The 22,861-nt window shown below is 36.2% G+C and overlaps 1 protein-coding gene across 2 annotated transcripts in view; it reads right to left on the bottom strand.

Moving 5' to 3' along the window:
* Nucleotides 1–1,225: 1,225 nt before the first annotated feature.
* The window catches only part of ANKRD28 (ankyrin repeat domain 28), an 81,464-nt gene continuing 59,828 nt past the window's right edge, over nucleotides 1,226–22,861 (bottom strand). For both annotated transcript variants that reach the window (XM_072412454.1, XM_072412453.1), the window contains exons 11-28: nucleotides 20,844–20,926; nucleotides 18,251–18,314; nucleotides 16,756–16,824; nucleotides 16,081–16,221; nucleotides 14,225–14,336; nucleotides 12,865–12,891; nucleotides 11,418–11,492; nucleotides 10,453–10,654; nucleotides 9,751–9,838; nucleotides 8,289–8,406; nucleotides 7,364–7,583; nucleotides 7,101–7,188; nucleotides 6,925–7,008; nucleotides 6,027–6,172; nucleotides 5,139–5,221; nucleotides 4,691–4,773; nucleotides 3,748–3,839; nucleotides 1,226–3,035 (exon numbers count right to left, since the gene is read on the bottom strand). In XM_072412454.1, coding sequence (XP_072268555.1) covers nucleotides 2,758–3,035; nucleotides 3,748–3,839; nucleotides 4,691–4,773; nucleotides 5,139–5,221; nucleotides 6,027–6,172; nucleotides 6,925–7,008; nucleotides 7,101–7,188; nucleotides 7,364–7,583; nucleotides 8,289–8,406; nucleotides 9,751–9,838; nucleotides 10,453–10,654; nucleotides 11,418–11,492; nucleotides 12,865–12,891; nucleotides 14,225–14,336; nucleotides 16,081–16,221; nucleotides 16,756–16,824; nucleotides 18,251–18,314; nucleotides 20,844–20,926 — 2,053 coding nt within the window. In that variant the 3' untranslated portion in view covers nucleotides 1,226–2,757. The remainder of the gene's footprint in view (nucleotides 3,036–3,747; nucleotides 3,840–4,690; nucleotides 4,774–5,138; nucleotides 5,222–6,026; nucleotides 6,173–6,924; nucleotides 7,009–7,100; nucleotides 7,189–7,363; nucleotides 7,584–8,288; nucleotides 8,407–9,750; nucleotides 9,839–10,452; nucleotides 10,655–11,417; nucleotides 11,493–12,864; nucleotides 12,892–14,224; nucleotides 14,337–16,080; nucleotides 16,222–16,755; nucleotides 16,825–18,250; nucleotides 18,315–20,843; nucleotides 20,927–22,861) is intronic.

Here is a 22,861-nt window from a genome sequence, read left to right as displayed (position 1 = left end):
CTACCAAAGCACTCTTCAGCTGCAGTCTGGTAATATTGTTTAAAGCAACAACCAGCATATATTAGGATCTGTGTTTGACGCTGTCAATATGGATCTGAATAATGATTTAAGAGCTTAAAAACCTAACTCTGTAAAGAGCTCTTAAAAATCTATACTTAGATATCTATTTATAATGCAGTGAATCTGACATTCATCAAAATATTCCCTGGTGGACAATGTCAGTGCCATTAAAAAAAAAAAAAAATAAAAAAAAAAAAAATAAAAGGCCTGAAAGATTCTCCACAACATAATGTTTCAGTGAATGTGAGACTGTTACAAACAGAAACATTGGAGAGGACATTAGCGGTCATTGTTGACGTCTGACTTCATTGTAAACAATGCCAATTGCTTGGATGTAAAATTGTTTCAGGTGTGACAAACTGACACCAAAACATCAAACATGTATAAAACTGTGTGAAAATAAGTTGAAAACCAAAACTGCATTCTAACTCTGGGTCAGGGATTCATAAGACATTACTGTCAGAGAATTAGAACAGACACAAGCTGTATAGTTTAGTACCAGACCAGCAATGTCCGCTTAAATCTATAGATCCTCTTATTTCCAAGATAAAGTAATCGTAACAAAGGCTCACACTGACAGTAGTGTTTAACACATCTACACTAGCATTATTAGTGCAGTTCTTTTTCTACGAAAACTAGAACATCTGTAGTCCTAAAATAATGATAATATCCGTACATTTCTGTCAATGAGCATTGAAAATGACATTCCTCAGGATGTCTGCTGACATGAATGAGGTGTTAATTGGGAAGTATCACAAATATTCACAAATTCTACCCAGAGAAAGCAAGGATGGTCTTGGGGAAACAAATTGTCATATGGACATGGCGATCTGCTTTTTTAACTACCATCATTATTTCACAAAGCAAATTACTTATAGGGAAAAAAGGGTTTAGAAGGAAAGTTGTTCACAGACTCCTGAACTGAATACCAGGATTCAAAAGTCAAGTTGGGCCCATTCTGTTTGTAGAAAGCGATAATTTGTGTCTGAGGATTCTCAAAAAATGTGTCCAATCCTTTGGACAGAAGTATATCAAGGATTGGGTAGAGTTAACCACACAAAAGGGCAATTCAACCGAGTTCTGCCTCTAAGACAATTAAATGATTAATAAAAACACGGCTTTGTTCTGATAAACATCTGGTCATTTAAAAAAAAACCCTATCACATTTGAAATAGAAATAGCTTTATTACAACAAAAATATACATTTCAGTGAATTTGGTAATTTTATGAAATATACAGAAAAAGATGATATTCAAAAGAAATATATATACACCACACTTCACAGTTCTCAGCAATCTTCCAGGTCAGCTGACAGATCTTCATTGGGGGGGGACAGTTCCTTTATATTTGAGGTAAGAATAATCAAACTGAAAAATATAAATGCTTTGCTGTGATAAAGCTATTAAGATAATTACATGAGTTACCCTTCCTATGGGGCAGCTCAATCAGGTCCAGCACCTTACGGTACCCAAAGGTCACACAAATGTCATCAACATTACTACAACCAGGTTTTTCATTCATGTTCAATGATAACAGATTACCACTGAAATTGTGAGCCCAAATCATCGGGATTTCGGGTCGGAAACTGCATTTCAGTTTACTTTTTATTCTTGGAAACTCCTTTAAAATACAATAGAAGGAAAGGAGTTGAAGTGAAGTTAACCTGTAAGCAATAAAGACATCTGTGGTCTGTGCTAGTGGAATGGGCACTAGGTAAAACTAAGCCATGTGATATTCCTTGCATTTTAAAACATGAATGTTTTTTTCCCCTTGTGCACAGGCAAAAGGTGCACTATGTATACTGAAATACCTTTGTATATATTTTAATATACAGCAGGGGCTGTCCTGGCCCCAGTGTTCCTTAATATAGGGTAGATCAATACTGTTATAAGAAAAAAGAATAGATACATTAAATGGGTAACGACTGATTCCCAATACAACAATTTCTTGTATTAAAAGTATGTTGCTAACAAGTAATAATGAAACAATGAGTCTAAGTTTTTTCTTTATTATTCCTGCATGACTGCCGCAAGAAAAAAAAAATATCAGAAAAATTGACATTTTTCGGCATGAACTGAAACAAGACTTATAAATGAAGATACTTGATTATCGGCTTCCAGTCAATTTAAATCACTTTGTAAAACAAAAAAAATTATTTGGTCCTTTGGCAAACGGATGTACACACAATGCCAGATGTACCAAATTAATTTATTGCCATCAAAAAAAGTTTTGTTTTTTCAATTTATACAACGTTCACTATAGTGTTTTCTGTACAATGGTTAAAGTCACCCACTATCTGGACTGCTAGACCCTGCCATATAAAAGATTCTTTCCACAAAGACAATAAAATATTAAATAAAACAGTAATGACTGCTTAAAGGGCCTCATCCTGGCCTATGTGTTGTATGAGAACAGTCCTCATCACAGGCTCCAAACCTAACTCTAGAAGACATTATCTGGGGTGTAGAAATGTTTCTTATCCAACAAAAAAGTGGTCAGATTAAAATAACTGAAAAGTCAAATCATCAGTGTTTACTTTAAAAGGGTAAAGAACAAAAAAACAAAAAAACACCCCACTTTTTCTTATAAACTCGATAAGTTAACATATGTTTGTGGCCACCTCGGCAGCACAGAGATGAGAACTCTGTCTGGTAGAACAACGTGAATTTATTTAAAATCTGGGCTCCAACAGAACCCTCAGTAGGTTTCAGAGTCAGAGTCATTGAGCTCGTCGTCCTCCGTGTATGGATAACCATCTTCCCTGCCGATATTGTTGAAGCTGCAGTATGAACTGTGCTCGCTTCTCATGAGGGGCAATGAGTCAAAAGTGACTGTCTTTGAGGGGTTGGTGTAGTGGTTTAAAGTCAGAGTTGGCATTGTGCTGCATGATGAGACCGGCATCATGGTGGCTAATATCAGAGCCAGACAGTCAGCAACGTCCTTATTGGGAGCACAAGCCAATGCTGGTGTGTAGCCTGCAGTCAGAGAAAGGAAAAATAGAAAAAAAAAATATTAGAAGATCACGGATCAACAATCAAACCTATTACTTAGAAAGACTAAATGCTAAAGAGCATTTTACAGTTGTCCCTGCTCTTTACACAACAGAAGAATATTTACCTTCATTGCAGAAACCATTCCCCCAGAACCCCACAGGAGCTGTTTAAAGGACTAAAATCTTTATAGTCAGCCATGGTAAAATGAAAATTACTCAAGTCAACAGTTCAACTATCCGCTTAGCAAAAAAGAAAAATCACAGTCCCAGCTGGATTCTCTTCCAACAAGAGTCTTTAAGCATGTTTGGACACATCCTAATGATATCTATGTAGAAGCTGTTGGTTTAAATGAATAGGATTGGTCCATGAATGCAAAGAAGATTTTGGGACCAGCCAGTATCGAAGGTGACCAAGTATTTATACAGACTTTAGCACAATGGATTTTCATTGCTGCTCTTTATGCAGCTTTAAAAGAGTAGTTATTACAGCTTTGGTACTATTTCAGTTTTATTAAAGGGGATGCAGAAAAACAAGAAACTGAAAATGCTATATGTGATGTAACATGCAGGTCACAGAGTGCTAGGGTATTCTAAATTCACTTGGAAAAAATGGATTTTATTACATTCTGACATAGTGAATATTATAGGAAATCGATTTTATATGCACTCTAGAACATGAAGTGAAAGAAACGTACCATTTTCATCCACAGCTAATACACTTGCTCCTTTTCCTAAGAGTTCCTGGACTACAACTGTTAACCCATTCCTAGCAGCCACGTGGAGAGGTCTACAGAAAAGAAACACATAAAATTACACTCCAAAGGAACTAGATTGTATTGTTTATCTTTGTCTACAATTTTTAAATTATTGCTTCCCTTTCTGGCAGCTTTGACATGACAAATGTCAGTTATGATATGACCCTATGGTTGTGTGTTAAAACTAGTTAAAAATCGCATTTTGTACGTATATGCTACTTGTGTAGACAAAATATTTATTGAATTGCCACAACAACTGATCTACTGGCGATGTTAAATTTGGTCTGAACATTAAAGCATTAATCATTGTTGCCAACTAAAAGGGTAAAGATAGTCACCAAAAAGTGTAAACCTGTTTTTGAACAATTATTTGGTATTAGTGACCGTATGACTTGCTGCATCCAAATAAGCTCTTTTTTTCCTGAATCCTGAAAGTTTTTGGTGTTTTAAGTATGGGTCGCATCAGTTCAGCAGACAACTGATTCAAGACAACCATGAAGCAAATCATAACGTAACAGTGAACTACTGCTCATTGCAATCTTGGAAGTGCTCCTGTCATGCTACAGATTGTGACTACAAAAAAAGGAACAGCATAGTAGCAGCAAACTGGTGCTGCAGCTTACAAGGAATATGTTGATGAGCAAGCATGTCGACTAAGCCATAAGGAAAACATTCATTTTCGTACACTAAAATCAATAATGAAAAACCTAGTGATTGCGTAGGGTTGCAGTGTCTAATTTGTTAAGGCATCAATTAGCAACTAGACTGCCTTTATTTACCATTGTTACAATGTTGACCTCTCCATAATCCTAGGTATAAAAAAGAGCAATGTGTATTTAAGACAGACAGTGTCCATCTGCAGCTTTACTGGCTGACCACTTACGTCTGCAAAGCTGCGTTTGTTGCATTGATGAGGTTTCTGTCAGTAATTTGCTCTAGTATTAACAAGGCACTGGTTTCATGACCCTATAAAGAATAAAAATATTATATTAAAAAAAATGACTAGGATTTAAAAGGTTAGGTAATGCAAAAAAATTGCAGACATTGACATGCACCCTAGATATATTTTAAAGCAACCTTAGCATCCCCCATCATAGATCTGGTACCTGGCAGAATCAGCTTAGACACAGATAGCTGTTCTACCCTTCTTTATCCCAACCAGAAAAAAAACCCACTAATTGCACAAATCCAACTTAAAACAGATCTTATAATTATGAGCGTTATATTTGATATTTAGTGCTATTTCAAATAAAGGAAGGATCACAGAAATGTTCTACAAAATCTACAGAAGGCAGAGGGATGGAGATAAAGGCAGTTTCTTAGTGACTTACCTTACTGCATGCCAAATGAAGTGCAGTATTTTTACTGTTATCCTGCAACGTGAGATCAGCTTTAGCACTGCTAACTAACACCTCTGAAAAATAGAGTTACAACCAACAACAGAATGTTATTTGGATGACATATGTAAAATAAGATATTGTGATAATTACATAAATCATGAATTTATGGAATAAGCAGTTTAAGTGTCAGACATGCTAAGCTTGTACACGTCTACAGAATAAAAAGCAGCTTGAAGCAGGTCACTGGCAGAATTTATTGTCATTTTCAGGTCAAATAAACCTTTAATGAAACCTAAATTATAGACGTGTCCCAAACTGATGTCAAAAGCACAGTAATTTGCCTATCAACACAAAACTGACAAAACTTGACTGAGGTGGAAGAAAACCAACTTGCTCAAACACAACCTGTGGCGGCAACCACAATGGATGCAACTGGGCAGGTGACGTAATAACCTCAGCTGCCCAATTACAATTTTTTGAATAAACTCACTTGTCCACATCCCATCACAGGCGCCGCCATCTCCTCCCACCCCCACCCCCCATCTCTGGTGATTGCGTCTGGTCAATCAAGATTGATAAGTATCTGGTATCCTACAAGAGGTGGGGCCCCCAACTAAGCCAGGACAGGGGAGTGTATTGAAAAAATTGTAGTCAGGTAAGTTTTAATTTACTTTTTTTTTCCCCAGAAAGGAGGTGGAATCAAAAACCTGCCTGGTTGCAAGCTTCTAATTTTTAACATTTAGCTTCACTTTATTTGCTGCTGATGCTGCATAACTTGTGTCCAACACATTTACCAGGAAGACTAACATGAATGCACAAGTTCTTGCTAAAGTTTAATAAAAATATGTTGACACACTAGTGAACAATAATTTGCCTTACCTACTGCATTTGTTTGTCCATTTTCAGCAGCCATCATTAGTGGTGTCTTTCCAGAAGAGTCCACAGCATTTACCTGGGCATTATGGCTGAGCAAAAGCTGCAAACATTCAACATGGTCTGTAAAAGCTGCAGCGTGAAGGGGCGTCCTGGAAACAAATACAAGTGGGAAAAAAATAGGGGGGATAACAAAACTGTGTAACATTTCTGAACAAATCAAAGTATATAAAGACATTATTTTTTATTGTAGCACTACACCAATGTTAGTATAGATCAGAAAGACAAATTGAAGCAAAGAGAACAAATGTACAACTAATGATTACATTTATGCAATTCCATACACCACTTTATTTGAATAATGAAAGCGATAGTGGTTACTTAAACCCAAAATAATATACTTAAATAACCCAAAATTAATATACGTATAATATACTATTGCTGCTTATAAGTTTGTAGATGTAGATGATGCTTTAGATTCCTTATTTTCAGGCTTTTTTCACCTTGCAATTCTGCCAGTCAAACAACTCCTATTCTAAGGTGACAATGTTAACTTAATGTACTAATTCAGCGCTAGCATCCTAATAAAGGACTACAGAAACTTACTCTTCCCATCCAAAATAGCAGGGAAAGGTGTTCTATAAATGGAGAACATGGAACAATACTATCTATTTCTTGCAGAATCAGCCAGTATTTTGTTAATAAACTTTCTAAACACACATAAAAAGTGCTTTTATTAGTATAATACACTGACAAAAGCAGCAGATGGGAGAACTTAAGGTTACAAATGTTAGGGTTTACATACACTGTCTTGCCAGTAATCAAGTATAAGGTAATGTATCTCACATACAACTTTACTGTTAAAATGCAGACCAAAAATTGTAATTATTCTGATGGCATTTACCTTCCTTTAGAGTCCACCGAGTTTACAATGCTTGTACCTAATGTGTCTATGAGCATTTCTGCAGCGCCTTCATTGTCATTTATGCTACATAGGATGGACAAAAGGAAAATGTTATTGATCACAAACAGCTATTGGTACATACACACTACCATCTTGTATAAATGTAATTGTCTTACACTGCACAATGCAGAGGACTGAATGAGTTTCCTTCCATCCTCTGAAATACTTCTTGCTCCAACAGCAATTCTACACAGGCATCGTGACCTGTTTGATAGAAAATATAATAGAATAACAGATATTTATAAATGAAGAGAACTGAAAACCAATGTTATTACTGTTTTTATTATGATTATATTATACTGGGTCCCAAAGAAATGAAAAATTTAAACTTTCAAAGGGAAAAAACAAAACACACATTTTTTTTAAACAAACTGCTTACCATTATAACAAGCCCAGTGTAGAGATGTGTATCCGTGATTGTCGGCTATTGCTGGAACAACATCTACAGAGGCTGCAGTATGCAGAAGAGCACCCAGAACTCCTATATGACCACATGCTGCGGCTAAATGTATAGGGGTCCTTCCCCTGCAGTCTCGCAGCAGGAAGTTGGCATTGTGTTGTAGCAATGCTTCTACACACTCTTCATGCCCAGTCACTGCCTAAAGAAAAGATGGATTACACACACAATACTTTATTTTTTATTCTTACTGATCAAATGAAAATAACTCATAAAAGACATAGCGCCTTTTAGAAAACTGTGTGCTATGTTTTACACTAACACTTCCAATCACAAGCTTGTTTTAAATGTAATAAATTATGTAGAAAAAGAAAAAAAGCAGCAAATTATACCTCATACTGTATCAGTGTCGACACACAAGAACTCTTTTTTAAGTGCTAAACTGTCCATTAAGTGTCAAAACATTTAATCATATAATACATCACAAAGTAGCATTTATAAAAACAATTTGTGTGTATTTAAATTATGCTTGCTTTCCAAGAAAGGAGAAAGAAAATGCACCGAGTACTATTGTCAAAGTACTGTTAAGATTAGAATTGGATTTACTTTGAATGCATGGAAAAAGCAGAAAGTACTAAAACTGATTTTTTTTGAGAGATAGGGATGGCTTTTTGTAACATAACTGCAGTTAAAATATTATATTAGTACAGTAACCAGTAACCAAAATCATGTGCAGCCCATAATAAACTTTTTTTTAAATATTATTGATCCTTGTTCATTATGCAGAGCTTACAGAAATGTATTTGCAAGCATTAAAATTTAGCATATATACAAAAAGGTATGAGTTGTTTGTGCAATTGAAAATAACCACACTGAAAGATAAAATGAAGAACTTTGAAAGCCTTACCCCTCGGTGCAGTGCTGTCCTTCCCCATTTATCTTTGGCATCCACATTAGCTCCTTTGTTCAGCAATGAATAAACGCATTCTGTATGCCCATTCAGGACCGAAAGCATCAGTGGAGTCCTAAGCAATGCAAGGAAGAAGGCAGAGAAAAGAAAACGGTTTTACTGGAAAGTGAAGTAACCAGCAAAGCAATATTCCCTTATGGCTGGTATCCAGCTATGCAATTAAGCAGCAAGCAGAAGTGCATTGCAGATTTACAACACATAATGTTAAGCCAGACAGGTCACTAAAAAGAGAGAGAGAGAGAAAAAAAGTGGGCTATATTATGAAGGGCAACTTCTGAAATGAGCTGGCAAGAGGTCAAACTAATTTACCATGCAATATTTTATGTAGGACACAAATCAATGCATACTGAAACTGCTCTGTATAGCTAAAATAAAATTTTCTTTTTAAGTGAAATTAAGACCAATTTAAAAAGAAAGAAAATGTTAAACTACAGTATTCTTTATGCACAGTTGTAGTGTATTGCCCAAATAAAATTTGCTTACTGCGGGGTCATCCTTCTTGTGAAGTTACCAGAAGAGAAATTCTGTAGCAGTTTTTTTTTATTTTTTTTTTTTTTACAAAAGTAGGGAAGGAGTAGAACCTTTCATTCATCATTTGGGATTCATCTCCCTCCAGTGAGATAACTGGGTCAGGAAGGGAGATGTAAATATTTACTATAAATATTACTATTAAAAATGAAGGCAAAATTAAAAATGACTGAGATTGATGTCACTATCTATGCCAACATCTGACTTGAGAGCCAGGTTATGGAATGTTTTTAAAAAACATGCATTATTATGTTTAGATGGTCTTTCTTCAGCAGTTATCATCATTCCTTATTTACAGATGACTACAGATGATTAAGGCAGTTCCAATAGAAAAAAAATGTCTATATGCAACAGTTTAGGAACACTTATATCTAATCAATAAAAAATATAAAACTGGCCCTTGATGCATTCCTCTCATTTAAACATGTGCCGTGTTTTATGGAACTGTCATTTGTTACTTGTTTGGGCATTTTTATTGATTTAACTTTATTACTATCAAAAGGTAGGAGGAGACCGTGTTCATGTAAGCTGTCAAAGTCCTGTGTATTACTTTCCTCCAATCACAACGCTGTTGGAGTTTTTCTAACTATATAATATGACCCAAGATAGGCCATTATTTATGTGGTCAGAAGTGGATAACAAACTGTTTATAAATATCTCTTCTACACTCCTTCTCTGATGAAATACCATACTCCTTCAATTAACATCAGTAGGATATAACTGTATTGTTCAATACAGCCATTATAAGACAAATTTTTGACTTCTGTTTACCATGCTTATCAAAATTCCCAGGATGACGCATAACCTTTCACGGTTCTGTGCAGTAATTTATAGTTACTGCTCAGTCTTCTAGAGCAAAGCATGCACTTACTGTCCATTTCCATCCTGAATATCCACTGCAGCCTGAATATCCGCATTTCCAATCAGGAGTCTCAAACACTCTGAATGTCCATTGATTGCTAAAGAGAGAAAAAAAAAAAAAAGCACTTAACGCTGAAGAACATAAATCCAAGGACATTCAAATTAAACATTAGGTGCATGCATTTCCACAACCAGAATTATAGCAATGTATTCCATCAATATTTAAAAAGATCAGTGGGTATAATAGTCAGTACAACTTAGACAGTAACCTGCTTTATGCATTAATGTCTGCAAATCAAAGCAAAAGTGAAATCTTAATCCTGACAAGTAGGAGTTTTTAAGGAAATGACAATGAATCAAAAAATGGCTGCAGCACCACAGCTATTACAGTCACATAAATTAAAGAATTGTAAACATGTTTTTAAGAAAACCTTTTCCCAAGGCTGTTTTAAAATGGCTGTGTACCTAGTCCATAAATAGCAAACCAAAACTAATTTAACCGCTTGTCCTCAGTAATGTTCAATCTTATTTTTACTTTGAAGACCCCTCTGACACACCAATTAGCTGAACAGGCACCCAATTTTGCAAGAAAAGACTCTCATGCTTTCCCATACCTGGAAGCACAGGTTATTTTTCTCACTTCAGCAGGCCAAGCAGAGCCACAAAGTTTGAAAGGAAGTTAGGATATAAAGCTTAGTCTAATCTGCTATACCTGCTGAATGAATGGGAGTTCGTTTCACAACATAGTCCTTTACTAATATTGATGCTCCTTGGTTGATGAGAACGTCCACACATTCAACATGTCCTTTAAAAGCAGCCAGGTCCAGAGGGGTCCTTCCAGTGCTGTTCCTTACATCCAAGTCAAGTAGAGATTGTACTAGCACCTCTAATGCCTGGTGGTGCCCATGGTAAGCCTGAAACAAATACATAGTAGTTGAGTTTTAAATAAACTTAAAAAGACTTGGCAGAAGACATACACATTCTATCCATCAGCCCAAAAAGTTTTTTTTTTTTTTTTTTTTTTTTATGTTTGCATATAGTGGCTGGTCAGTTCAGAGAATATGTTATTGTTATTCAAATAATGTTTTTGGTAGCTAGTATGTGAAACTGGGGATGGATTGAAAGCATTTTGTATTTCACCTATGGAGAACTCCCCAAACATTTCTAAACTCTGAGAAATAGTGTTCCAGTAGAATACTTTCATTAAATGCATATTTGTTCTTGTCTTTTATTAAAATATCAAAAATTCAGTTAACAAGCGGAAATGATTGTATGTGATACAAGCTGCAAAACTACTATTGCTGCCTGTTATTGTGTAACTTCAGAAGAGATACTTTTTCAGATAATTATTAACTTAAGAAAATGACTCATGTGAGCTCTGTTCTTATTACCGGTAAGTTCCTACTTTTAACCAGGTAATCACATTAAAGACTAGCTCAAAGTAAAAGGTACTTCTAACTACAAACTTTGGCTATTAAGGTACTTTCAGTGAAACTCCAATGTTTTTCCTTTACCTCCTGTGAAAGGAAAAATTATTAATTTGGCAAATAACCTTGAAATTCATTAATCTAAGCTGTCAGAAATCAATAATTTTGCAATACTTTCTAAGTCTGCTGAAAAAGTGCACCGATTTGTAAACATTTTCTGACATCAAAAAACAAAATTACTAACTCTTACCGCCAAATGCAGGGGGCTTATTGGTGCACGAGTATCTGCATCATTCAGCATGTCTGTACCTGAAGTTTCCATAAGCTGTAATATATACATAAAAAAGTCAATCTTCCTCTTCAATGTGCAATTTTGCACGACAACGTGGCTGACACCTTGCCAGTCCAGCACTGACAGCCCTTATTCATTCCCAATGGGGGCTGCTGCAGGGGGATGCTACATGTAGCATCTATCGAAACGGTGGCGTTTCCTGGCGTGAGGAAGCCATAAATGCACCGCAACTTTACTACCCGTGCGAATTAGCCCAGCTTAAAAACACAGAACAATGTACAGTTTTTCTTTATACATTTTATATATGCATCATACTTAATGAAAATAAAATATTTTTTCTCTGGTCAGGAAATTATGACATTGTATAAAAATGCAAGCCATTTTGGAGTCTGTGCAGGTTACTAATAAGTTGCATTAATACTACATGCAGTAATACAAAAAATGGGTTGGTGTGTGGCTCTACAATACATTAGCTTGCACTACATTTCTGTGCAATGTGTTGAGCTGCCCATTCTAATAAATAGCCCACAAAACACAGTGCATGCCAAGATGAGTGAATGAAGAAACATAGCGTGCAGCCATACTGGGAGAAGATCCATGTGAGCTTGCTATGCTAGATATGCTACTGGCTGTTGTGCTGAGAACACAGATGCAAGAAACAATGACGTTAAATTCACAGAGTCACAGGGCACTTTAATGAAGTGGAGGCAGGCATTCATAGCAAGGAGAGGCTGAACCTCCTTGTCCACTATTGTCATTCGTCAAAATACCCCATATTGCTGATATGAAATAAACAGAGGTCAAAGAAATACTTGGGAAAAGGGTAGGTCTGTCACAGACATTTCTAGGCTAACAGCAATCAAAGGCCCAGGAAGCCGTAAACATCTAATATGGACTGAACCCATCTTACTCACTATACTCTAGTTAGAAAGTTAAGAAAACCAAAGCAAACAGAGAGCTGACACCTACAGTAAGCAATTACTTTTCCTCTCTTACATTGAACAAAAGGTAATAACATGTTGGGCAGGCCATCCACTTTGCTCTGAATTTCAGGTGAGGTGTGGGGGTGATGCAGGGTAAACTCCAATATGAAAAGGAATACATAAATTTACTCAAAGTGTACCTAAACTGAAGGAAAAAAAAAACAGCAGGACAAGAGAGACAAGCAATGTTTCTAGACAAAACTCCCTGACACCTGGTGGCTTTTTATGCTGTAAACTCTACCCTAAATGCAGCATGCAGCTTAAAGCTCAGCATCGCTGCACACAGAACCAGCTGCTGGCTGTGAATAATTTCTGATTAAGGCAGAAGCTCACCACCCACCAACAATTATATGTCTTTACAAATTCCTGTATAAATTGTATCATTTAGCTTATTTCTGCACTCTTGGTATGAATTTACTTACAACATCTAGAGGTGTTTCTCTGGCAACCTACGGAAGAGGGAGAGGAAAAAAAAGTTAACACATTAAAAAGACCGCAAGCAAAGCTAGAACAGTATCTATTCCATCTGCAGTTCTACGCTCATATTTTTTTCACTTTGTGCTGTGATTTCATTGAATGAAACCTCTAGTGTGTACATTAGGTTTGAACACTGTGAAAAAAAAACTGTCTAGTGAGATGTGTGCTACAACACAACCTTCAAATTAAATGACTTTGATTAATATGTCCCAAAGAAAAGAATTCACAGAGGACAACAAGCCCCTTTTCGTTTAATATTCGTGGAACTATTGTTTTATTGCTAAATGTCTAAAGCAAATGATTTATTTCAAGTCAAGTAGAAATTATATCATGTCAAGATAAATGTGAAATATTGCAAATCTGCACAAGAACAAAGCTATATATAGATTTATACAAGAATATTTAAGACAAGTTCTTCTATAGTGCTGTCTTAGTATTTCTAGGGCTGATTTTATCCTTACTGAGAACAGGTAGGGAGAATAGGTATTATGAACCCCTGTACTCATCCTCCCAGGTCAGGGGACATGATTTTTGACACCCCAATCCCCCCCCCCCCCCCCGGGGGGCCCAACCACCCCCCCCCCCCCCCCAGGAGGGTGGAGCACACAAGCTCACTACCCTACTCCCTACCTAGTAAGGTTGCAAGACTAGAAATATTTATTATATTAATATTAGGGCTCCCCACACTGTATTTTTTTTTCAAATTCTGTACACAAAAAAAGCGTGCAAAAAACACTTGCACATACTTTCACAAGCATTTTCACATGACACCAGATCAAATCTGTGGTGGTGGCAAACCTCCCATGTAGCATTTAAAAAAAAACAAAGCCTGCCACCCGTCAAAAGATGAACAAACACATTTAATGGTAACCATGTTAAGCAGTAAAACCACTCATATGAACGTAGCCCAGGGTGTTTTTTCAAACAAGGCCTGGGAGTAAAAAAACAAGAACTTGTAGACGGATTCAACAATTCAAAGAAATGCAGCCAAAATAAAATAATCTGGGAAAAAGCTAGAGTAACTTTTTTTGCACATGTGCGTTAAGAAATTCAGGCCTATGGTCACATGTATTTTATACTTTTCTTTTTGTATCACATGCATCTAGAATGTGTCATCTAATCTATAGGCAGGTAGATTTAAGTCACATTTAGAATTGTTGCTCATGTAAGCTGTACTGGCATTCTAGCACAGCTATTAAGAGTTTAGGCATCGTTAATGTCATTGTACAAAAACTAAATTACAGATCAAAATGATCAAGGAAATACAAAAACCTAGATTACAAAATCTATGTTAACTATACCTACCAGTTCTAGACATAAACGGTGTCCATAGGCTGCTGCATAATGAACGGCATTATACCCTTGTTTATCCCTGATCCCTGGGTTTGCATCATTTCTTAATAAGTATTCCAGGCACCTTAAAAAAAGTTTTTTGATAAAGGCGAATAAACGTAAGCAAAAAATTAATAAAAAAAAATAACTAAATAAAAAGCAAAAGATGTCAACTCAAATTCACATAAATCAGTATATCTAATAGAATTTTATAATAAACTTGTAGTATATAAATTGGACATTGGGTGGCAGAAACATACAATCATTCAAGAACCCAAACTACATCCTTTAAAATTAAAGGCTTACAAATTCTGTCTTTGAACAGAAACAAACATGCATCCACACACTTATACATATAATACATTTCTGAAATTTAAAATGATAAAAGCAATTACTAAACAAATACAATTATAGTCATGGGAGCTGTACTATCCATCCATTGAGGAATGGTAAACAACATCAGTACAGTCACAGATGAAGGCATAAAGTTTTAAAAAATTAAACAAATCCATCAAGGCAGATGGAGTTTGCATTTGCGGTCCAATGGGATCCAACTGGTATAGCTCATTAAAGCAATATGTCTGACAGTATCAATTGTTTAATTGTACAGAAAAATATTCATAAAACTTATAATTCATATACAACAGTGCTTTGGGAGACTAATGATCAATACAATTACTATTACAACATTATTGTATTGTTGTTTATTGTTGTGAATTAGAACATTTTGTGATTTTTTTTACCTGCACAATGTCTCATTATGATAAATTAAAAAGTGTGTATAAGTATTGTGTATACTCTAAAGTCACATTTTCTAGCTCTAGTAATATTGTATTAAATAAAGAAGTAAAAAATAAAAAAAAAATCTAAAATGAGAAGCTTCTTGGTGTTAAATGGACAGTTCTAATGTTGCAGGTATTTAGGCACAACTGGGCTCAATATTAACAGTTGTTACACGAGAACAATATTTAAGTGTAGGAAGATCTTCATAATTACTACCATTATTTATCATCTACAAAGATGCTGTGTGAATGCACCAAGGAAGTTTATGATATCCAGAGACTGAACCCGGACAGGAACAGACATTAGAAACTATGCTACGCACCCTCTCTTGCTCTGCTCTTTGCCATCTCTCACGTTAAAAACCATACCATGTGACCTACAGTCAGGGGGATTAAAAATTTCCTGATGAAATAACCAGACATTAGTTAAGGTGCTGACATACAACCCAGAGAAGTGTTGTCAGAATAGCTTATCAGTGTTCTTGCAGACAACCACCTTCCAGCACTATCTGTATACTGCTGCATGTCACATACACGTCTGCTACTAAGCAGATTTGCAGTAAAAATATTTACACCGACATGAAGGGGAATCCACTACTGGGTACCAAACAATAGATGACAAGCACCTGTTGTCATGTTTCCAACTGTGAAAAATAAAACTAGAACTTGGAAAGAAAATGGATTCAAGTAAAGTACAAAGATTCATCTGTGAGAACACAGAATATGTTTTTTATGAAAAGTGAATTGAGCTGCCCTTTTAATTACAGATCTCCTCAGTGTGGTTGAAAATTACTGCAGAAAAAAGGCTGGGTATGGAAAGAAAACAAGTGATTCTTTGTGGAAGTAGCAGGCTGCGTGACAGTCATCACTGGCATGGAGAACAAGTCCAGAACATACTACTTAAAAGGCTACATTCTCTCTCGTCAACACAAAGACGAATGCTGAAGTTCCACTGCACATATAACAGCAGTCTCATGAACCCACAAACTACAGAAAGATGTAAATCGAGCAGAAATTCTGCACATACAAGACATAAACACAACTTACTTGCCATCTGTATCTGATGCAGCTGCATAGTGCAGTGGGGAACAACCCCTCTCATCAAGGTCATTGACACTGGCTCCAGATCCCACAAGTGCAAACAGGCACTGATAGTTACAGTTGGCAGCAGCATAGTGCAATGGTGTTCTTCAGAAAAAAAAGAAAATAGTTTAGTATGGAAGCTCAGTACATCAACAATAAAAAAGTAACTTTCTTTCATAAAGTTGTAGAGCATGGTACTCCACCTGCAGGCCCCCTAAACACTTTTTGTACAGCCCTCTATGGCCCTCAAAACTAATCTGTTTCTCTTTTACTTGTAATAGCATCAATCTCTGCAAGTCTTATGCAGTGTCCCCCAGACTGACTATTAAGCATGCCCTCCAGGAGTTTCCAACAATTCCTATAGCATAATCAATAATTATGTGTGGATCTTAGGTTATGCCAAGGCCCCTACCATTGTTTGGGTACTAGAGTTACATATATCTTTTGCATATCGTTACATAAAAATTAACAACTTTACTGACAAAGATTTAATGCATATCAGGGGAAGCAGTGTTTTGACATGTGTTATTCTAACAGTGCAGTGCTAAAGATGTTAAGATAAAAATAAAAAAAAATCAAATAAAAAAAGTTTAAGAATCCAGTTAATTTTACCACCCACATAGCAACATACAGACTTACCTCCCAAACTTATCCTTTTTATTGAAATCTGCCCCTGTATTTAGCAACAAATTCAAACATTCCAGGTTCCTAAAAAGATAGAGATTATATAAGAGCTGAAATCACAAGCAATTCCAGTCATAGGTCAAACGATCAGCATCTTCGCGGTGTAAAATCAGAAGTATGTCATCCCTACAATTCTGAGCCAATCATACATTTTCTATGTTCCTTTAAGATGAATAAATTGTATAGCTTGGCGGGCAGACAAATTACATTTTTGGTTAGGGAGTCCAGCAACAAACACATATGCTTCTGTAACAGTCCACTTAAAACTATACACTACGATATCTGGCTGCCATACAGACTTTGTGGTTTAAATAAATACTTTAAATCCTTTACCAAGGTAAAATGTAAAGCAAAGGACTTTCCAAATCTGTATTCTTGGTTTCAAAGTTAGGATCTCAGAAAGTGCTAAAGCCAGAATTTTATCCTAAAATCGAAGGAACAAGCTGTTTTGTAGGGAGGTCAACAATAGCAGTTCCTTTTAATTCTCCAAGTCAAGGTTCAGACTGAATGCAGATTTAATTAACCTAATGTAAATATATAAATTCTAATGCATGCCAGTTTTCAGTTGTTAAAAATAAAAAGGGCAACTCTTACAATTATTAAACTGGTATCAGAAAGGCCTTTACTGCAGAAAGGGCCAGGTGATGTCCCTTCTGCAATAGGTATTCTTATGTCAAGTATGTCAGTTTGCTAGGACGCACATGGCTTCCAAGATAACCAGCACATTACAGCTTCCCATGCAGGTGCCAGGACTGAATGAACATTGGCATGCTTTTGCAGGAGTTATGTTATCCCGGCTAATTATGCATGATGGCCAAAGATAGGATAAAGGAAAGATGAAGGCGCCCCAACTTGAACAGGTGAGGATCCACCGAGTCTAGTTCCACTTAACTTTACAGCTAAAGCACAGTTATACATGATACCGTCAAAGCGAATGAAATTGAATAATTTTATCCTACTACATGGGCACATATAGTCAATGAAAAAAAAAAAAATTACATGGATTTCTAATTGGCTCAATTACTAGAGCTGGAAAATCTACACCAGAGTGAAATGATCCAGTTACTATGGTTATAGTACAGAACTGGTGACGGATACATTAGAAATCTTGAGAGCCTGAAGTGTTTTAGCTTGTCATACGCTAAATAACATGACTAGTGTAAATAATGTAGTAGCAAAGAGAATTGGATGCCTATCCAGAGTAAATTTATCCAAGGCTCATTCATTGTTTAGCAATTTTTTCAGTTTGAGCTTTGTACCTACAAATTATACCAGTAAATTTTTACAATATTCTTACAAATAATTAGATAGCTCGTATGGAAATGCTTAAACTAATGTTTTCAACTTGAACAGCAATAAATGAAAAAATTAAACTAAGCTTTAAGTTCACAGTCTGTCCCCGTGTATTCTATGATGCATCTAAATAAGTAGTCAGGTTGCTGGGACATACCCTCCAGCTGCAGCTGCATGTAGACAAGTTCTGCCAAAGTCATCCGGAGTATCTATATCAAACCCTACAAATATCAAACATAGGTCGTTATATAAGAAGTTTTTAACAAGAAGTTAATTCACATTAGGCATTGTGTCAGTAATAGAACACCAATATTGTGCCAGGACTGAGTCAAACACTAAAAAGTGATGGTGAAAAAAATCATGTTTAAAAGAATGAATAAAAATGAAAAATGAGGGTTCGTTTCATAGTGAAATCAGCAAAAACAGAACAAAATCATGACAAATTCTATATTCTCTCTGGAAATACAAATAAAAATTATGTATGGCTGAAATTACACCTTGAAGGGAACCTATAAGCCAGAATACCTACATTTAGAAAATTGTTGTCCCTATACAAGAAAAAATAAACTTTACAACAATCTCTGATTCACCTAGCTGCAGGCACAGTGGATCAAAACTAAAACTTCAGAGGAGCAGCTCTGAAGTCATGTTTTCACACTGTGAGTACTAAAAGGTGGCCAACTCACTTTTGCAAGGAGGTAAACTGAACTGCCAAGAATAACCTCAGTCATTGTGATGTGAACTTTGAAGATAAATTGCTTCACAATTGCTTGAAGTTGCAAAGATCATTAAGAGTCTATTTTAAAGCTCATTGATGGCTTGTGTAGATAAACTATTTTTCATAGTTACATTTACTAACAAACCTTAGTAAAGTTGAGAAAAGAAAGTCCATCAGGTTCAACCACTAGGGAAATAAACATATCCCAGATAAAAAACCCTATGGACATAGTTGGTACAGAAGAAGGCAAAAAAAACCCTGGCAGTTTGTTCCAATAGGGTAAAAAAAATTCCTTTCTGATTCCCTGAGGCAATTGGATGTTCCCTGGACCAACAGTATTCGTTATATTTACTCTAAATGTTTTTATTAATATAATTTGCAACTAATCTTTCAGTGATAGTGGGTACACTCATTCCAATTTATTTATGAGGAAAATTTGAATGTCAACCCTAGACTGGTCCACAAACATGTTTCTTCATCATTTAAAAATTACACTAGGGGATATTAGAATTTTACACAATTAAAAGTAAAATTTGTGTGTTCAGTTCATCTCACAATCACAAACATATTGTAGTTCTGGCAAGAACTTCAGGTATTTACTGTTATTTAAATAAACATTACGCATCCTAACTATATACATGTTTTGTTGACAATGTCTTTCCTAACTAAAATCCTAACTCAAATCTTCCCTAACTAAACTCTGCAGGGTTCTCCCCAGGCCCTTTTAGCTGGGAGCACCACCCAGCACTTTTCAGCACCCACCCGGCTGTTTTTGGGTGGTTACTAAAGGTTTTTGGTCACAATACAGGGGCTGCCACCCACCTACAATTTCTTCCCACCCGGCTTAAAAATATTTCTGGGTTGAGCACTGCTCTGTATACAGTTTAGCAGTAACAACGCTCTTACACCGAGAGAAAGAAGTATTTGATCCCATGCTGATTTTGTACGTTTGGGCTCTGACAAAGAAATGACCAGTCTATAATTGTAATGGAAGGTTTATTGTAGGTGTGAGACAGACCTAAAACCCAGTGCTAAAAAGTCAGATCTTGATGTGCATTGTAATGAGTGAAATAAGTATTTGATCCCCTATCAGCCGGCAAGATTTCAGGCTCCCAGGTGAGAGATTGAGATTAGAAGCACCCTCTGTAAGGAAGTGCTCCTAATCCAATCAATCAGATTCCAAACTAGGCCAAGACCAAATAGCAAATAGTCCAAGGATGCCAGGAACAAGATTGTGGACCTACACAAGGCTGAACTGGGCTACAAGACTGTCGCCAAGCAGCTTGGTGAGAAGGTGACAACAGTTGGCGCGATAATCGCAAATAGAAGGGCTGGGGCTCTGTGCAGGATCTGCCCTCCTGGAGTTGCAGTGATCATGAGAACATGGTCGTGGATGGGTATTTCAGCATGACAATGACCCAAAACACACGGCCAAGGCAACAAAGGAGTGGCTCAAGAAGAAGCACATGAAGGTCCTGGAGTGGCCTAGCCAGTCTCCAGACCTTAATCCCATTGAGGGAGCTGAAGGTTTGAGTTGCCAAACGTCAGCCTCGAAACCTTACCGGCTGAGGAAGGTCTGCAAGGAGAAGTGGGACAAAATCCCTCCTGAGATGTGTGCAAACCTGGTGGCCAACTACAAGAAATGTCCGACCTCTGTGATTGCCAACAAGGGGTTTGCCACCAAGTACTAAGTCATCTTTTGCGAAGGGATCAAATACTTATTTCACTCATTACAATGCACATCAAACTCTGACTTTTGAGCTTTTGGATTTTGAGAGTTCTTTTGTTGTTTTTCTGTCTCTCATATCTACAATAAACCTACTATTACAATTATAGACTGGTCATTTGTCAGAGGGCAAACGTACAAAATCAGCAGGGGATCAAATACTTTATTCCCTCACTGTACATCCTCAAAATAGAAGCCCAGATATTTTTGACAAAAGTTATTTTAACATTTGATTAATGCAGCATGAAGGATTGCTAAAAATCTATTTTATGATCACAGACAGTAATGGGGAAAAAAAGCACTAACCTGAAGAAAGGAGCTTTCTACAGCAGTCTGAGAAACCACTCAAAGCAGCCAAGTGTAGAGGAAACATTCCGTGGATGCCTCGCCTGGAACAGATCATGTATTAACGGTACTCTGAACTCATAAATAAAAGTTTTGAACAAACTCTCTCTCGCTACACTTCCTAATCATCATTGCTTGTATACCATGAGCCCCACCAAAGGAAAAACAACGGTGTGAATATAAAAATTCCCACAAACTGTTTGGCAAGCTCAATTCACTTATGGTTTTTATAAAAGCTCTGTTTAAAAAATGTCTTAATTAAAAAAAAAGAAAAGAACCAAACAACAAATCATGCCATTCTGTTTAGTGAATTTCAATAAGGTTTTCGTAAACTGCATCTTGAAGTGTTTAAAAATGAGGCAAAGTCAAAACTTTTTTTTTTTTTTTTTTTTTTTAATAGAGCACATAGGCACAGCTGGATCCAGGAGGGGTTTGGAATACAATTTTAATTTTTTTTTTATTTCCTAACACTTTAGGTGTGGGGACCACGGTCATCAAGACAAAAAGGATTAGGTCCCCTCAGCCAGGACAAAAAGCAATTAAAAATGACAGGGGTTTCAACCTGTTTGCATTCTATTGAAAATGTAAATGTTTTTACTTAAACACACTTTAACCCTTTCCTGTCCACCAACTGTATACAAACATTGAAAGTACGATTTTCCAAGCTGTGGAAACTTTCACAAATGTTTATCTGTATAATTACCAGTGGGATCGTTGTGGCCTTATTTTGCTACAGTGCTGTGTCCCATTAATAAATGTAAAAAAAAGAAAAAATATAGGCTGTTTAAGCAGGAATTTTTTTTCACAAACTTAAAAAATGTGTTTTCTCCTTTTTATCATTATATTAAATTGGTGGATGAAATACAACAAATATTAAAAAATTCAGGTCACCCAAAATGCGTGACTATATATTACCTGTGAATTGGCCCATCAGGGACAGGTACAAATTTACCTATCGCTAATTAGAGTTAGAAGCATTACTGATAAATGTCATACAGATCATAGTCTGCATCGCATCTGGATATTTCATCTACCACAGAGGTACAAAGAGTGCACAGAAAGTGCATGAACTGATCAGATCACTGGAGAGTATGCCTTGAATATACTCCTGGAGACAGCTGCTTTTTATTACATTTTTAAACACACACACAAAATTAAAGAACAAAATGGTATTTTTATGAATTACCAAGCTTTCACATTCAGAGCATGATTGAGATATGGTGAAACTTCAAAATAGAAACAAAGTCTTCTTGATATAATTCTTTATCTAGGCAGTATCACAGAAAACAAGTAAGCTTTCTGTGAAAATCCTCACTTGTTTAAAAACTCCTCTTACTTGATCCAGAGATGATAAAAATATTTTGTGTACAAACAAAAATCACCACCAAACCCATTTGGGATAGAATGGAAAAGTGAGACTGTTTGTCAAATTTAAAGCCACCTAAACTCGGAAATTTCACTTTACATAAAAGGGTAGACAAGTGTAAAGAGAAAAACAAATTTTGGAAAAATATAGAAGCACAGCCTGGGAGAAACCAATCCAATCTTTTAAATGGTTCCCCAAAAGTAGGGAAAAAGGTGATCCCCAGGATTAATACACACCTACCCATACAGAGTCATAATTTAGGTGGTAAATGCTTATTGTGGTCTAGAGGACTGGTATTTATGCATTCCTCACTAGGATGCTCAGGGCAGTCCCTCAGTGTCTCATTTACAATGCAGGACTACTAGAACTGCAAAAGCCTGCAACTGCATTACAAAGCAAGTTGGGGAAAAGCAGAAACATGCATTTAAACCTTTGCAATGTGGCGGTAACCCTTAAGCAATGGTAGCTTTTATAAAAAAAAAATTCTGGTACCAAAACTATAAATCCTAAAACACACCAATGGTATTTTTTAAGTCATTTAATGTACACTCTACTAGTGAAAGTGCAGTATTATGTTAACTGAAGACATGGCTCTGGTTTTAACGGTTGCAGT

This window comes from Pyxicephalus adspersus, chromosome 5 (genome assembly GCF_032062135.1).
Source record: "Pyxicephalus adspersus chromosome 5, UCB_Pads_2.0, whole genome shotgun sequence".
Lineage (NCBI taxonomy): Eukaryota > Metazoa > Chordata > Amphibia > Anura > Pyxicephalidae > Pyxicephalus > Pyxicephalus adspersus.
The sequence above is the reverse complement of the archived record's forward strand: the minus strand, read 5'-3'. Positions and strand labels throughout refer to the sequence as shown.